The sequence below is a fragment of the Carya illinoinensis genome, chromosome 5 (genome assembly GCF_018687715.1).
Source record: "Carya illinoinensis cultivar Pawnee chromosome 5, C.illinoinensisPawnee_v1, whole genome shotgun sequence".
NCBI classification, from domain to species: domain Eukaryota; kingdom Viridiplantae; phylum Streptophyta; class Magnoliopsida; order Fagales; family Juglandaceae; genus Carya; species Carya illinoinensis.
In genome coordinates, this window is record NC_056756.1 from 9,330,883 (window position 1) to 9,348,871 (window position 17,989).

General features: G+C 34.3%; 2 protein-coding genes across 2 annotated transcripts; one reads left to right on the top strand and one right to left on the bottom strand.

Annotated features, from left to right (window-relative positions):
• Window positions 1-1,869: 1,869 nt before the first annotated feature.
• Window positions 1,870-4,327, top strand: LOC122310062 (transcription factor ABORTED MICROSPORES-like; the record flags this gene model as incomplete). The annotated part of the gene is made up of 5 exons (XM_043123947.1): window positions 1,870-1,941; window positions 2,289-3,017; window positions 3,162-3,464; window positions 3,561-3,737; window positions 3,882-4,327. Coding segments are annotated over 5 exons (1,485 nt in total), but the record flags the coding sequence as incomplete, so codon positions are not given.
• Window positions 4,328-4,399: 72 nt separating this feature from the next.
• On the bottom strand, window positions 4,400-6,240 carry LOC122309030 (basic blue protein-like). The gene is made up of 2 exons (XM_043122372.1): window positions 5,242-6,240; window positions 4,400-4,852 (listed from the first exon to the last, which is right to left on the bottom strand). The coding sequence occupies exons 1-2, from the start codon at window positions 5,423-5,425 to the stop codon at window positions 4,494-4,496; spliced, it is 543 nt and encodes a 180-aa protein (XP_042978306.1). The 5' UTR covers window positions 5,426-6,240; the 3' UTR covers window positions 4,400-4,493.
• Window positions 6,241-17,989: the final 11,749 nt, after the last annotated feature.

The following is a 17,989-nucleotide window of genomic DNA, read 5'->3' on the forward strand; positions in this document are numbered from 1 at the left end:
AACAAAGCACATAGGATATCATTTGTTTATGAATAAATCTATACATGCGGCGGAAATAAAACTATTATTCATGTCATTTTAATTATCATTCTCCAATTATTTTATAATATGATATTAAATAATTGTCGAGTGTATAAGAGGCAAGTTCTGACAAATCTGACATTTATATTGAAAATTTTATTTTTTAACGATAAATCTTAATTTTTTTAAAAAAATATATAAAAAATTTGTGTACTTTAAAATTATATTGAATTACTTGTGAGGTAAAACATGATAAATAATTTTTTAAGTTTCAATTGATAAAATAATGACACGTAGTAGAAAATGACAGTAATTTCCAATAGAACCTTCCTTTGTAGCTTCAAAAGATGATCCAACGGATGAAGACAAAGTTCATTAATTTGAGGGGTAGACCAACCACACTCTACTATATAGTAGGAGCGTAGAAGAAATATCATCCAGGATCAAAGGGTATGGGAGATAGGAAATGATGAAAAAGTCTGGTTCTAATCAGATTGGGACAACCTAGCTAGCTTGAATTCCTTTACATTTCATTATTTGAATTGCTGATGTGTGTGTAGCTTTCATTTTCAGCTCAAAGTTGTGGAGTAGTTGAAACATGAAAGAGTATGAAAACCAGAACTGATGAAAAACCTAGTAAGGTGGTTAGGGTTTTGTACAGTAAAATTATCTTTGGTCGTCATGCAATATGCTCCTCCCATCATTACCAACTCACGGATTATCTTTCTATGATCCCCCTTTTTTTTCCTGTCAATTCTGTTATCTTCTATAACAAGAAATAAAAATTATAAACTCTCACTCATGCAAGGGCAGCAGTTCACCTACCAGTTTAACAGCTTGGATCCAAATATAAAAAGGAACACTTTAGAATGAAGAGTGGTTAGCTTTTATATTGTTTGTTTCTTCTTCATTAAGAAGATCCAAAAGAAAAAAGAAAAAAGAAAAAAAAAAAAAAAGGGTTTTTGTTACTGCTGCTCAATTTGCTGAGATGGGTGTTTTGGGATGAGGTAACAATGCTGGACATGTAGAGATTTAGAACAAAACGTAAGGCTTTAGAAAAATAAGGTCAACTAGGAAAATTAAGAAATGGTCAGTTGATAAGTACTATTGGTATTGTCTTTGTTCGATTCTCTTAAGACTTTTATGAGCTTGGCTATAATATATATAATAACTTGAAATCTGTACATATGGGTATCTGCTTTTGTATTTTCTGCATCTCTTTTGTTGCTAATTCTTCCATTCTTCTGTTTTCTGCCAGGCCTCTCTCTCATTTTCTCACGCTCAAAATGTTTGATTCAGTTGTATACTTCACACACAGACAAACATGAACATACGATAAAAAGCTTTATGATTAATTTTTATGTTACCTCTTTTATTTGCTGACACTGTAGTAGATACTTGGATTCTATAAGCATTTCCAATCCCATTTTTTCACTTGCTTTATTCAATTATGGCAGCAAACAAGAACATCATCGTGCACAACCTAATGGATATGCTAAGACCACTCATCGGTTTGAAAATTTGGGATTGCTGTGTTGTGGAAATTGAAGACCAAAGGTAAAATTCAGACATTGCTGTCTAATCTCTCTCTCTCTCTTCCTTCCTGACTTCCGTGATTTATGTTAGGTCTATTGAGTGGATGGTTTGTTGTTGTGCTGGGGCGGAGACCTTCTTTTCCCTGTTTCTTCAAGCCTTCCATGCCCGTTGACTCTGGGTATCTAGTCACTTGTGTATTTAGGGAGTCATATATTAGTCGTTCTTGAAACTCTATTCTTTCAAAATGTTTAAATACATGAAGGGTGTGTAACATGGAGCAGAATTTATGTACTGACATGGAGCAGAATTTATGTACAGACCTTGATATTAAACCAACCCAGTTGGCTAAACTTCTCAAATACCACAAGATCAAGTGTTCTAGAAGTGAGTACTCAACAACCCCACCCCTTCCTCTTCTTGTTCCTAAAGAAATTAACCCCTAGATCGTAAAATTGATAACGGTCCTGTTCACAATTGCAGGAAACTTTTGGTTCTAGGGTTTTGATTCCATTCGCAAGAGTAATTATTGAGTTGTTTGCTAATAAACAAGTATGATGTTTCTTAATTAATACCTTTCTTCAGAATGAACTCAAGAAATACAATAATACTTTTTATCCTACTTTCGCATGAGCATTATGGGTCTGGCCTTTTCTTTGTTTATTTGCTGAAAATGATCTTTTCATGATGCCTATTATATTGTGAAAAAATATCTAAACTATTTTCCATAACAGGTTCCTAAAGATAAGCATGTCATTGATCTTATCATAGCCCAATGCAACATTTCACAGGAGCAGAAGGCCCCCATCAATTCAATCAACATGGACGCAAGCTTCCCTGTTAATTTAAATGTGATTAGTGAAATTCAATCAAAGCCTTCTTTTTCAAGTGATGAAGAAAATGATCAAAAGGATCCTAACAATCATTTTCAGCCACCAGTTTCACCCGAAACAGCATTCGGAAATTTGAATCTACCTTACAATATCTCTGTTGACCAAGTTCACCTATACGATTCTCCAATGGACTTCCTTCAGCAATGCAATTTCACTTCTGAAAACAGAACCAAGAATGGCATCAACCATGAAGGATCTCACAATCCATCTGTTTCTGACAAAGCCATAAGCCCATTCAAATCTTGCCCTCAGAATGAGTACCAATTCGAGATGAATGCATTACATCAGTCCATGATGAGCAATTCATCTAACATGCATATGCAGTTTATGGAACCACCTTCACACAAAGAGCAGCAGGGGAACGATAAGTATTCCATCAATCATGAAACGAGAAGAACAAATTCAATCTCAGATTGCAGTGATCAGTCTGACGATGAGGATGATGCAAAGTATAAGCGAAGGACTGGAAATAGGCCTCAGTCGAAAAACCTTCTTGCTGAAAGGAGAAGAAGAAAGAAGCTTAATGATAGGCTCTATGCTCTTCGGGCTTTGGTCCCTAGGATTTCCAAGGTAATCATCTTTAATGCTTTGCTTGGCTCATAAGAATAATAGAACTGGAAAAGTCATTGGATCTTCGAAGTTTCTTTATGCTGCATGTGAAAACTTCTCCTAGCTACTGATGTTGTAAACGCTAATGCGTGGTGGCATGTTCAGATGGATAAGGCTTCTATCCTGGGGGATGCAATTGAATTTGTGAAGGAGCTGCAGAAGCAAGTAAAAGATCTCCAAGATGAGCTTGAAGAGCATTCAGATGATGGAGGTAGAAATACAGGCACGCCTGGCAACCACCACAACGTCCAACCCGAAATTCTAAACCAACATGGAATCGATGTTGGGCCTAAAAGGGAACATGATAAAGCTCCAAATAGCATTCATTTGGGAGAATCAAGCAATGGCAGTGTCTCGAAACATAACCAACACTCGGAAAGTACTAATGATAAGGCACAGCAGATGGAGGTATCTTAATGTCTTCTTCTTCTTCTTCTTCCTTTTTTGTCTTGGATTCCATGTTCTTTTAATTCTTCATGAGAAAGAGGAATGAGACAACCATAGGTGCAAGTGGAAGCAGCGCAGATAGATGGGACGGAATTCTTTGTGAAGGTATTTTGCGAGCACAAGCCTGGGGGGTTTGTGAGATTAATGGAGGCATTGAACTCTCTGGGACTAGAAGCAACAAATGCAAATGTAACTAGCTTCAGAGGCCTTGTGTCCAATGTTTTCAAAGTAGAGGTAAGCTGCTTTTAATAGATGATCTTTTGTTTACAAAGGGCGAAGTTCAAAATATAACATGCCATGGAGAGTTATTAGTATTTTTTTTGCGTTCATTTATTTTATGGGATATTAGGATTTCTTATTCATGCCTTCTGTGGGTAGCATAAAAGGGACAGCGAAATAGTTCAAGTTGATCATGTGAGAAACTCCTTGCTGAAGCTAACGCGAAACCCATCCCGAGGGTGGCCTGAGATGGCTAAAGCATCAGAGAATGGTGGCAGCACCAACTATCATCATAACCAGCACCACCTGCTCAACCACCATGCCAGTTCCTACCACCACCCCCTACTCCATCTTCATAACTAAGATTTAATTCCAGAGTATCAAATGAGAAGAACCTCGAACTTGTTTCTTTTACTTTCTATATGACCTTATGTGGACATCTTCTACAAACTATGTATTAGTCTTTAGGTAGTGTAGACAAACTTCATGGGTGTGTTTAACCTTTAAGAAATTATGTATGCACGAAGACTGTTGCATAAACAAAGAATGAGAGGGTGAAGGATACGGATAGGGTATCTCTAACTTCCTCTGATTAGTTAATGCAAGTGCCTTAGCCCCAAATAAAGAAAGCTTAAAAGAATACCCAGATCCAAAAATTAAAAAATTACCATATATTATGACGATGAAATAACTGGGAATAAATATACTAATTAATAAATATTGCCAATCAATGTGATGCAATTTTCCCTCAAATATCCAATATTCCTGCACTCACAGTAAAATTCCAAATGCAACAAGATGAATTCCCATGCTCCACCTAACAGGGTCATAACTTCTACAAGAACTGACTGGTGGAGATGATTCCCCCGGGGGAGGTGATATAGCACTATTGGGGGTATTAGCCCCAGGATCAGAGGCACTTGCTTCTTTAACATCTATGCCAAACCTCATTCCCCCGAGGCAATGTCCAGGGATATTGCAAATGAACCAATACTTCTTTGCTTGAGTAAGTTTTACTTGATCGTCTCCACTCTCATACTTTGCCAACACTCCAGAGCTCGCATCACATGATCGGTAGGTAGCTTCTGTTACTTCATAAGTATTATGCTGCCCCTTCACATATTTAAAACCTGCACCATATGAACAAAAAAAGTAAAAATCAGATTTTACTAATTAATGACCATGTGCAAGGTAATAATGTATATAACCTGCTAACGTTGGAGATCATTCAATGAGAAAATGCGAGTAAAATGAAAAAAATATTGTCTGAGCTAGTTTTTTGAAATATGTTACTGAGCTTGAATTGAATGTTTGTCCATTTACAACGTGAACCAACCCAATTAAACAACAAATCCAACTGAAACAAATACAGTATGCAAAGAGAAAAAAACTAAAAACAAAATAAACCCAGATATTAAAGCAGCAGAACAAAAGGCATAGTTTTAACTATTCAATATTTGTTTTTTTCGTCTCCACCACCACCATATATGTTCTGGAGTTTAAAGGGAAAGGTACATACGAAGAACATCACCAACTTTGAATTTGTATTTCTGTGACCATGAGACGAAGTCTGCCTCATCATTCCAATTTCCTTCATCACCAACTGTATAATTATGAGATGTAGCACTTTTCAAAAACTGAACATCGATCATAAGAACCACCATTAAGAAGCTGCAAAGTTTGAAAAAACTGGTTTCTTCCATAGCTTTGAATGTATGAAAGTAATGGAATGGAAGAAAAATGGATGGCTTCAGAGGTCTATCTAATTAGCAAGAATGCAATAAAGACATTTTGGTCATGATGGGGAGAGGGCTCTGTATTCTGGACCATTTTGGTCAAGTTAAGTTCGAATGATATTTTATAATCATTCAAAGGACCAGTAACGTGAATCCAACTAGAATTATATGATAAATATTGAATTTCATGTGAATAAACCAGCGTGCAAACGTAAATGGGCCCCAAGATTTGCATCTTAGGGTAGTAAAGGAGGCGGTGCAGGAAGTGCACACCCATTTTCTTGGGGTTGAATTATCAACATCTGAAGCGAACAAACTAGTTTGCCAACAAGAGTAGTTAAAAGTGGTTGGAAAATTGGCTCTGTACCATAAATAAATATTTATGCGTTTGAAGATGCATCATCAAGGGCCATAAAAAGCTCTAAAAAGAGAGTAGTACCATTCTAGAACCCTTCAGTATTCCAGCCACTTTCACTTCGTAAAATTTATCACAAACATTGAAAGTACAGAAAGTTATGGACCACAATAATTTCCAACAAAAGCAACATAGATATCATAGAGTCTTAGGAATATCTGTTTGAAAATCAAGAAAGCAGAAAATATAATTTCGGGCTCACCGTAGAAGACAGTGGGTCCACAAAAACCCACATGAGATGGACCATTTTGCCTATAAGTGACTTCTACAGCCGCAGAATCAAATGCACCAGCATGGCACACCAACCAATTCATAGTTTAGGGCATAAAATATTTTTTAAAAAAAAAGTATGATGATTGCAGAAACTTGACACAAAAGATACAAACAAAAGCATACCCTTTAGTGAAGCAACATAGAAAATTGGTTTATCCTTTCGGTGGTCTTTTGATATCGTGAACAGGTCTCCAAAGAAGGAACCAAGCTGTTATTGTAGAACTGCGGAACTGTTAGGCTCCGTTTAGATATTGAGAAGGGTTGAATTTTTTATGAATAATAATAAATTAAAATAGTGGAGTGAGTTTTATAAGACTTATTTAAAATGAGTTTAGATATATTTATAGAAAGTTAAAAAAGATTTTGGATTCTATATGTAAATAGGTGTTGATGAATTGAAAAAAGTTGTGAGTCTCACATATAAAGAAGTTTTGAGTTGAGATTAGTTTAGTGATTTAAGAATTGAATATTTTGATGTTAAACTCAGTTTAAAATTAAACTGAACTGAATTGAAGTTCCAAACGAGACCTTAGAGTCCATACTTGAAGTACATTAATTATTCATAAAAAAAGGTCTAATCCTTGAATAATAAGATCCCATCTTTTTATTATTGCTTGCCTCAAATTGTGAAATCACTACTTGTTATGCAAGGAATTCTTTAAAAAATATTCGAAATGCTTGTATTGTAGTCTTTTACTTTTCAGACTAGATTTGAACCCTATAAACTTGGCAAAAAAGTTTAAACTGATGGGAAGAGAAATATTTAAGATCTGTTTAGAAATATAATTATTTTTAGATATTCACATACTACTTTACTACTATTTACTATTATTTCACAAACTGTTTTTACTATTATTCACAGATTATTTGAGATACTCTTATTCAAACATAGTCTTAATTAAATGAGATAGAGTGTAAAGTCAAAATTTGAACTTAAGACCTATGTTCTGATTAAGTTAATGGGAAGATAACTGTTCTTAGATTTTCACAGACTATTACTTCACTACTAATTCACAAACTATTCACTACTATTTTATAAATTTGTTTCAAAAACTAAAAATGATGGAAGAATATAGATTTAATTATATGTATCTGTTGCCCAGATGACTAACACAAGAGGGGGGGTGAATTGAGTTGTATTAAAAAAAAATAACAATTATAAATCAAATATATAATATAAAATATAAATAAAATATGAAATAACAATAAATATAAAGAGTAAGGGTAAGAGAGAAGCAAACTCAGTATGTTAACGAGGTTCGGCCCCACTGCCTACGTCCTCGCCTCAAGCCACCCCTTGAGGATTCCCAAATTCACTATTCAACCTCCTTCAGGTGGAGATAGAAACCTATTACACCTTTGAACAACACCGCTACAAAGGATCCGTGTAGAACACCATCTACACTTGCAATCACCTTACACGTGGTGATTCAACTATTCCCTGTGTAGAATACTTTCTACACACACAAGGGTTATACACACCCTTTTTCTGATACAAAAGCTGATAGTGGGTAGGTTATCAGAAAACACTCCTCAACGAGTGAAATAAGAACAATACAGCGCAAACTATATCTCTCAAAATGAACAAGGATTAAGGCTCAATGTTTAGAGAAAAGAGAATGAAAGCTTTGAATGAATGTTGTATGCTCTTGGTGTTGTAAATGTGAAGCTCTCAAATGATCTATTTATAGGCATATGAGACTTCATATTCAAATTTAAAAAGATTCACATGTCAAAGACAACATCATTCACTTTTTCAAAAAATTCAAATAAAATGTTCTTCTTTTTCAATTGTCAAAGACAACATCATTCACTTTTTCAAAGAATTCAAATAAAAGGTTCTTCTTTCTCAATTGTCAAAGACAACATCATTCACTTTTTCAAAAAAATCAAACCTAATCTTTTACTTTTGGCATATGACAAAATGAGCACACTTTCATTTTCAAAAAATTCAAACCTAATCTTTTACTTTTTGTATAAGTCTAAAAAAGCATCAATCACTTTTGAAAATATTCAAATAAAACATGCACATGTGAAAGATGACAATCAATCATCTTTAATATTTTCAAAATTCAACCCTTTAATCAAGGCATGCACATGCAAAAGATGACAATCAATCATTTTTCAAAATTTTCAAATTTAATTTTCAAAAATATTCATGCACATGTGGAAAATGTATTTTAATGCTTTATGATAAAATATTAATTTTGAGCATTAATCCTAATTTCGAATTTTGAAGAGATTTACAACATTACTCTATAATTTTAATGTGAACTTGTTCCCTTCTTGCTCATGCTTATTTCCTTGATGTGCTTGACTCCATTGTGTAGACAACTTGAGCTTGAGACTTCTTTATTCTTTGAATTCATTTGTTATCATCAAAATCCATGTGTAGATTTATAATCACATGAAACTTGAAACCTTGAGTTCAACAATCTCCCCCTTTTTGATGATGACAAATATTTGATAGAACTTGAAACCTATATTAATACTTAAGCTCCCCCTGAAAATATGCGTTAGTTTTTCAAGCAAAAGTATAAATATAATTCCAAGCATATATAACAAGTTTAGCAATTTAAACAATGTTAATGTTCTAGTCTAACACTTCTCCCCCTTTTGGCATCATTAAAAAGGATCCGCAACAAGTAAATGGACTGAAGAAAACGATGCGTTTAATAGTCACTGTAGATAGTTGAAAAATGGAGCCGTCCGTGACCCGACAAGTGCTGCAAAGCCTCGAGGCCTAACTCTATGAATTTAATACGGCTGAAGATTTAAACAATCTCCTGATGTTGTTGACAAACGGGATTGAAGGCTCCGAGTTTCTATAAAAAAATGATCATTTTCATCTATCGGATGCCAAAAAAATAATCACTTCTTGACCTGAGTTCTGTTTTTCCACAACGATAGAATGGCTGAGCAATTCTCTTCCACTAATGTTCCAGACTTGAATCAGGAACCCTTGACGCATCAATCATCAATCTTCTCTCCTGAGGCCGTCAATACCATGATAGGAGCAGTGAACCGTTTTTCTAGTAAGGCTGATTCTGAGATTATTGTAGAATCAAGAATGCTTAGTAATCAATATGCTGCCTCTGTTACGATCATGTCTCGAAGGTTAATGGCGAGGGTGAGTGAGATTGATCATCTTAACATGCAAATATTTGAGTTACGACAGAAGCTTGCTAATAAGGATAGTGAGAATAAAAGGCTAAAGCAAGAAAACCAAGAGTTGAAAAAATTTGCAGATTGGTATGCTCATGATCTGCAACCACGAATAGAAGAGCTGGAACGAGAAAGGGTTCAGATACAAGGTCAACATCGGCAGATAACAGCAGAGGTTCATCGTTTACTAGAAAAATAGGGACAATCTACTGTTAATCTCGCTGGCTTAGTAAGAAAACTTTTGACAATGTGTGTCCAGCATATCTTGTATTTCTTTTGACTAAATAAGATTTGAAGAGAAAATAGTTTGTCTTATTCTTTATGCTATCTCTATAAAATCAGTCCTGAAGTTCATCTAATCCGCATCAAGTTTTCATCTCATCTCTATAACTCATCTGCATTCCTTCAGCATTCTCGTTTTAAGTCTTCTATTCTTTTCTCAATGGCTCATTCTTCTAACATTTCTCTAGATCCATCCATGAGGCATTCTGCATCTCAACCTCCTGTTCTTTCTGCAGCTACCATTGGTGCCATGTTGCAGCAAGAAAATAATAATCTGACTAATAAGTCAGATTCTGATGCTATTTATGACTTGGTGAGTCTTGGGACTCGCCACTCTTCCTCTATTGTGGCTTTTTCTCAGCGGCTACAAGCCAAAAATCACGAAGTTGAAAAGCTCAAAGAACAAATTGTTGTACTTCAACAAATTGTTCAAGAGTCTCACACAAGGGAAGGAATCATTCGGCAGAAGAATAAACAGTTGAAATCTTTATTAGATTCTTCATTCCGCTTGCCGGTTCCCATGAATAAGAATGACATGATATTGTATGAAGAGAATGAGCGTCTCAAACATGAGGCTAAGAATCTCAAATTTATGTAAAAGTATTAAAAAAAATCTATCTCTATTTTTATTGACTCTGGTCTATCTTTTAAGAGATATTCATAGCATGCATCATACCTATTTCTCTTCTGATCATACATAATCTATCTTCTGGTAAAGGTTTTGTGAAAATATCTACTAACTGATCGTGTGTGTTTGTGAACTCTAACATTATATCACCTTTTTGCACATGATCTCGAAAAAAATGATACCTTATTTCAATATGCTTAGTTCTAGAATGTTGTATTGGGTTCTTTGAAAGATTTATAGCACTTGTATTATCACATTTGATTGGAATGTGATTATACATGAGTTTAAAATCTTCAAGTTGTTGCTTCATATAGAGAACTTGAGCACAACAACTACCCGCAGCAACATATTCTGCCTCAGCAGTAGATAGTGCAACAGAATTTTGTTTTTTACTAAACCAGGAAACTAATGCATGACCTAAGAAATGGCATGCTCCACTAGTGCTTTTTCGATCTATTTTACAGCCAGCATAATCTGCACCTGTGTAGCTGATTAGATCGAAAGATGTGTGCTTAGGGTACCATAACCCTAGGTTAATTGTACCACTAAGATATCTAAGAATGCGCTTAACTGCAATTAAATGTGATTCTTTTGGAGATGATTGAAAACGTGCACATAAGCACACACTAAACATAATATCTGGTCTACTGGCTGTTAAATATAATAAGCTACCAATCATACCTCGATATATCTTCGAGTCAACTGGCTTACCGGATTCATCTTTATCAAGTTTAGTTGATGGGCTCATTGGTGTTCCAATTTCCTTAGCATTTTCCATCCCAAACTTCTTCAGTAATTCCTTAATATATTTTGATTGATTGATGAATGTCCCACTTTTTGCTTGCTTAATTTGCAATCCGAAAAAGAATGTAAGTTCACCCATCATGCTCATCTCAAATTCTTCCTGCATAGTCTTAGCAAAAACTTGACACATATTTTCATTAGTAGCACCGAATATTATATCATCAACATAAATCTGAATCAAAAAAATATCATCATTTTCATATTTAATGAAAAGAGTTGTATCGATTTTTCCTCTTGAAAAACCTTTTTCAATCAAGAAACCACTGAGTCTCTCGTACCAAGCTCTAGGAGCTTGTTTAAGTCCATATAGTGCTTTTGTGAGTTTGAAAATATGATTTGGGGAAATATGATTTTCAAAACCTGGAGGTTGCTCAACATATACCTCTTCATTTATAAAACCATTTAAGAAAGCACTTTTAACATCCATTTGAAAAAGTTTGAAATCTTTATAACAAGCATATGCAAGTAGCATTCGAATAGCTTCTAATCTTGCGACAGGTGCATATGTCTCATCATAATCGATTCATTCTTCTTGATTAAAACCTTGGGCTACAAGTCGAGCCTTATTTCTAGTAATGACTCCAGACTCATCTTTCTTGTTTCTAAAAACCCATTTTGTTCCAATAATAGTATAATTTTTGGGTCTAGGAACAAGTGTCCAAACATCATTTCTTTCAAATTGATTCAACTCTTCTTGCATAGCTAGAATCCAAGATTCATCAAGAAGTGCGTCATCAATATTTTTGGGTTCAATTTGAGATAGAAAAGCAGTATGATTACAAATATTTCTAAGAGATGATCGAGTACTTACACCTTGTGAAGGTTCTCCCAAAATTTGTTCCACTGGATGATCTTTCACAAATTTCCACTGTTTGGTTGCATCTTGTATTAAATTTTGATGATCTTTCCTGATGGCTCCATGTTGAACTTCCTCTATTGCTTTCTCTTTGTTGAGATTGAGACTTTCTGTGTTATTTATACCTTCTGTTTCTTCATCAATAGATTTCTTGGAGAGTGGAGAATTAGATTCATCAAATACTACATGCATAGATTCTTGTACAGTTAAAGTCTTTTTGTTGAATACTCTATAAGCTTTACTATTAGTAGAATACCCGAGAAAAATACCTTCATCAGATTTTGCATCAAACTTGCCTAAATTATCTCTGTCATTCAAAATAAAACATTTGCATCCAAATACATGAAAGTAACCAATGTTGGGCTTTTTCTCATTCCAAAGCTCATAGGGGGTTTTATCTAATTTAGACCTTAACATAACTCTATTTATAACATAACATGCAGTACTTACCGCTTCGGCCCAAAAATAACTAGGCAAGTTGTTCTCATTGAGCATTGTTCTTGCCATCTCTTGAAGAGATCTATTTTTCCTCTCTACTACCCCATTTTGTTGAGGAGTTCGAGGAGCAGAAAAATTATGAATAAAACCGTTTTCATCACAAAATGTTTCAATATTTTTATTAACAAACTCTTTTCCCCTATCACTTCGGATACTTGAAATAGTATAGCCCTTTTCATTTTGAATTCTCTTGCATAACTTGGTAAAGGCATTATGTGCCTCATCTTTATGAGCAAGAAAGATGACCCAAGTATATCTAGAGAAATCATCAACAATAACAAATGCATAATATTTTCCTCCTAGACTTGCAACTCTATTTGGTCCAAAAAGATCCATGTGTATCAGTTGCAATGGTCTAGTAGTGGAAATATGTTTCTTAGTTTTAAAAGAAGTTTTTGTTTGTTTACCAAATTGACATACATCACAAATTTTGTCTTTAAGAAAATATGTTTTTGGTAAACCTCTCACAAGATCATTTTTTGAAAGTTTGGAAATAAGTTCCATGTTGGCATGACCTAATCTTCTATGCCATAACCAACTAGTTTCATTTTGAGCTGACAAGCAAATAGCATCTTGTGAGGTAATTTCTTCAAAATCAATTGTATAAACATTATTGTTTCTAAAAGCAATAAAACAAATATTACAATCATGATCATTCAAAATAATGCATTTATCCATTTTAAAAGTAACTGTAAATCCTTTATCACATAATTGACTTATGCTCAAAAGATTATGTTTTAAACCTTCAACAAGTAGAACATCTTCAATTATGAGAGAAGATTCATTACCAATTTTACCTATTCCCACGATCTTCCCTTTCGAGTTGTCTCCAAATGTCACGTGTCCTTTTTCTTTAGATCTAAGATCAAAGAACTTAGTCTTGTCTCCCGTCATGTGTCTTGAACATCCACTATCTAAAAACCACTTATTTTTGCTTGTGGATGACTTCATGCATACCTATAAAAACAATTAAAATGATTTTTCTTGGTACCCAAGTTCTTTGGGTCCTTTATTTATTAGTATTAGAAGAAACAAGATTTTTAGGTACCCATATGGCCCTAATAGTCATTGTATGATTTCTTCTAATAGGACAAGTATGATAATTATGACCATTTCTATTACAAAAATTACAAATAGTATGTGACATATATGAAAAACTTGAATGATTATAATAATATCCTTTTTTGACAAAATTATTTTTATGAAAAGAATTTTGAATATTAGTCTTTGAGGTAGAATGATTATCAAAGAAATTTTTATAAGGTTTGTATTTTTGTTTTGGCATATATCCCAAACCTGCCTTGTCAAAAACACATCTTTGACTACCAAGAAGTTTTTCAAAATTTCTTTTTCCATTCGTAAAGTTTTCAACAATATTTTCTAAATCGGTTTTCTTCTTATTCAATTCAAGATTTTCATCTTTCAAAATGATACTTTCTTTTCTTAAAATTTCAATTTCGTTTGTTAAAGAAGAATTTTTCTTTTTCAAAGCAGTATACTTGATACCCAATTTTTCAAATTCCTCATAAATCTCTTCTAAAACATTTTGCAATTCTTCATATGAAGGATTTTCAATATTATCAAGATTTGTTACCTCAATGTCATCTTTAGCCATAAGACAAAGATTTGCTGATTCTTCATTGCTTGCTTCACTATCTGAGCTACTTGAATCATCATCCCATGTAGCTTTCATTGCTTTCTTGCCCTTGTTTCGATCTTTCTTTAGCAGAGGACAATCTAGCTTGATATGACCAGGTTTATTGTATTTATAACAAATTAAAGTATCGTTTTTACCTGAATATTTCTTGGAAAACTTTTTAAAAGATTTCCTCGGAGGAGTTCTATTTTTCTTCAAGAACCTCTGAATTCTTCTTGTTATCATCGCAACTTCTTCATCTTTATCATCATTTTCCTCATCTTCATCACTTTCACTTTCATGAGGAACAGCTTTAAGTGCTAAGCTCTTCTTTGGCTTTCCTTCTTTTTCTCCTCTTTTCAATGTGTACTCATGGGTGATAAGTGACCCGATGAGTTCACTGACTTCGAGCTTCTTGAGGTCTCTAGCTTCAAGAATCGCTGTAACTTTTGATTCCCAACGTTTTGGTAAAGAGTTGAGAATTTTTCTTACTATCTCCACCTTGGAATAAACTTTGCCAAGAGCTGTCAAGCTGTTTATGATATTAGTAAAACGAGTGTGCATACTAGAAATAGATTCATCATCATTCATCTTAAACATTTCATATTCATGAGTAAGAATATAAATTTTTGATTCCTTTACTTGCGAAGTTCCTTCATAAGTTACTTCCAAGTTATCCCAAATTTCCTTTGCCGTAGCGTAATTCATTATTCTATTAAACTCATTTCCATTAAGAGCATTATATAATAAATTCATAGCAGTTAAATTTAAAGTATAAAGTCTATCGTCTTCACGATCAAACTCTTCTTCTTTCTTTTTGACCTTTACTCCATCAACCACTTTTGTTGGAATATAAGGTCCATTTACAATACATTTCCAGATTTCTCTACCTTGAGCTTGAAGAAATATTCTCATTCTAACTTTCCAGAATGAGTAATTATCTCCACAAAAGAGTGGAGGCCGACTACTAGATTGACCTTCACCAAATGAAGCTGCAATGTTAGCCATAAGATCTTAACTCAAAAGATAGTTAATCTTATAATAGAGCTCTTAGCTCTAAGATAGTTAATCTTATAATAGAGCTCTTAGCTCTGATACCAATTGTTGCCCAGATGACTAACACAAGAGGGGGGTGAATTGAGTTGTATTAAAAAAAAATAACAATTATAAATCAAATATATAATATAAAATATAAACAAAATATGAAATAACAATAAATATAAAGAGTAAGGGTAAGAGAGAAGCAAACTCAGTATGTTAACGAGGTTCGGCCCCACTGCCTACGTCCTCGCTTCAAGCTACCCCTTGAGAATTCCCAAATTCACTATTCAACCTCCTTCAGGTGGAGATAGAAACCTATTACACCTTTGAACAACACCGCTACAAAGGATCCGTGTAGAACACCCTCTACACTTGCAATCACCTTACACGTGGTGATTCAACTATTCCCTGTGTAGAATACTTTCTACACACACAAGGGTTATACACACCATTTTTCTGATACAAAAGCTGATAGTGGGTAGGTTATCAGAAAGCACTCCTCAACGAGTGAAATAAGAACAATACAGCGCAAACTATATCTCTCAAAATGAACAAGGATTAAGGCTCAATGTTTAGAGAAAAGAGAATGAAAGCTTTGAATGAATGTTGTATGCTCTTGGTGTTGTAAATGTGAAGCTCTCAAATGATCTATTTATAGGCATATGAGACTTCATATTCAAATTTAAAAAGATTCACATGTCAAAGACAACATCATTCACTTTTTCAAAAAATTCAAATAAAATGTTCTTCTTTTTCAATTGTCAAAGACAACATCATTCACTTTTTCAAAGAATTCAAATAAAAGGTTCTTCTTTCTCAATTGTCAAAGACAACATCATTCACTTTTTTAAAAAAATCAAACCTAATCTTTTACTTTTGGCATATGACAAAATGAGCACACTTTCATGTTCAAAAAATTCAAACCTAATCTTTTACTTTTTGTATAAGTCTAAAAAAGCATCAATCACTTTTGAAAATATTCAAATAAAACATGCACATGTGAAAGATGACAATCAATCATCTTTAATATTTTCAAAATTCAACCCTTTAATCAAGGCATGCACATGCAAAAGATGACAATCAATCATCTTTCAAAATTTTCAAATTTAATTTTCAAAAATATTCATGCACATGTGGAAAATGTATTTTAATGCTTTATGATAAAATATTAATTTTGAGCATTAATCCTAATTTCGAATTTTGAAGAGATTTACAACATTACTCTATAATTTTAATGTGAACTTGTTCCCTTCTTGCTCATGCTTGTTTCCTTGATGTGCTTGACTCCATTGTGTAGACAACTTGAGCTTGAGACTTCTTTATTCTTTGAATTCATTTGTTATCATCAAAATCCATGTGTAGATTTATAATCACATGAAACTTGAAACCTTGAGTTCAACAGTATCATATTCTTTACCAGGCCTGCAACCCGATCCTGCACAGTCGGGTTTGATGCCGACCCGACCCGCATAAACCCAATTATGGCGCCAAACCGATATGACATGATCCGATCAAAATAAAGTCGGATCGAACCGTATGACCCGACCTTTGAAAAACAAAATCTACTCTCTAACCCGTCGATTTACAATCTACCTATCGATTTACAAAATATCTCCCAGATCTGAGACGACAATGTGATGGTAAACTAACATTCATCCTCAATATTAACAGAAGATCCCAAAAATCAAAAACTAAAAAGGGCAGAAATCATTTTCTTTATGAACTTGATGCAGTCGGCATGGCCTCCCAGCTTCGCTGTGGTGAGTCTTGATGCAGTCGGGACCGAGACCGTGGGCTACGATGCGGAAATCGTTTGGCTGGTGGTTGCAAAGTGTGGCGAAGAAGGATGTCCATGAACGGGCAACGGTCGCTCCGCCGATCACATATTCGAGTAAGATGTTACCGGCAGCCATGAAGGCCATGAAGTCGCCGAGCTCTACCCTTAGGTACGCAAATGATCCACCTGAAACGAAAAGAAATATGAGGGTAGTAACAGAGAACCAAAGAGTGGGAGAATCGATGGCCTTCGCTAACTCATCTTCCTCCTTCGACCTCGTCATCGACATCGTCGCCCACATGTGCGACTACAAGGCCGTGTGGCATCTCGTGGCCTGGATGCATAATCGCCGCCTCACCCATGGCTGTCTTGGAGGCTAGGGTTTGAACTGAGAGTTTATAATTGGTAGTCGGTCGGTTTAACACAAAAAGATAAAACCGTTATACTCAAGCGGATCGGTGAACCGGTTAGTGCTAACCCGTCATATTTTGGGTTGGGTTGGGTCGAGACTCTCGGGTCATTCGGTGTGCCGAGTCATCTGCACAGGCCTATTCTTTACATAAATTTCATCATAATGCACGGAAATATAAATCCTTAAGTAAATATTTGGGAAATGATGCTCATTTAATCAGTTCCAAATTAAATACTTATTATTTTAGATACTCGGTTCAAATCTAGATAGAAAAATAAAAGACTACAAATACAAGCATTTCGAATATTTTTCAAGCAAGAAAAAAATGGTGGTGTGAATGATTTAACTTCCGAGTCCATTTACCAAGTAATGTACGTACATGTAAGGCTTGTGAGTTTTGAGCCCATTAATGACATTACCTTTCTGTACGGTATAAGTGCATGAATCATGGCCCATAATGGCCCAGTTTTGTTATTCAGAAAATCTTTTATTTACAAATTACATCCATGCATTATTTACTATTTATGGAGCATAAATTTGTCTACAATTTTTTAAATAGCTTTTATGATATTATTTATATCATTATTTTTAAATCAAAACTACAAGTGTAAAGTGAGAATTGGGAGTGTGATTAACATGATCAGTCTTCTACTAGAAAATATTATCAATTTTATTTATTTTTTAATATAAAAAATTTCTTCAAGGCAGGGCTCTTCATACCTACATTTCAGAGTAAATTCCGAT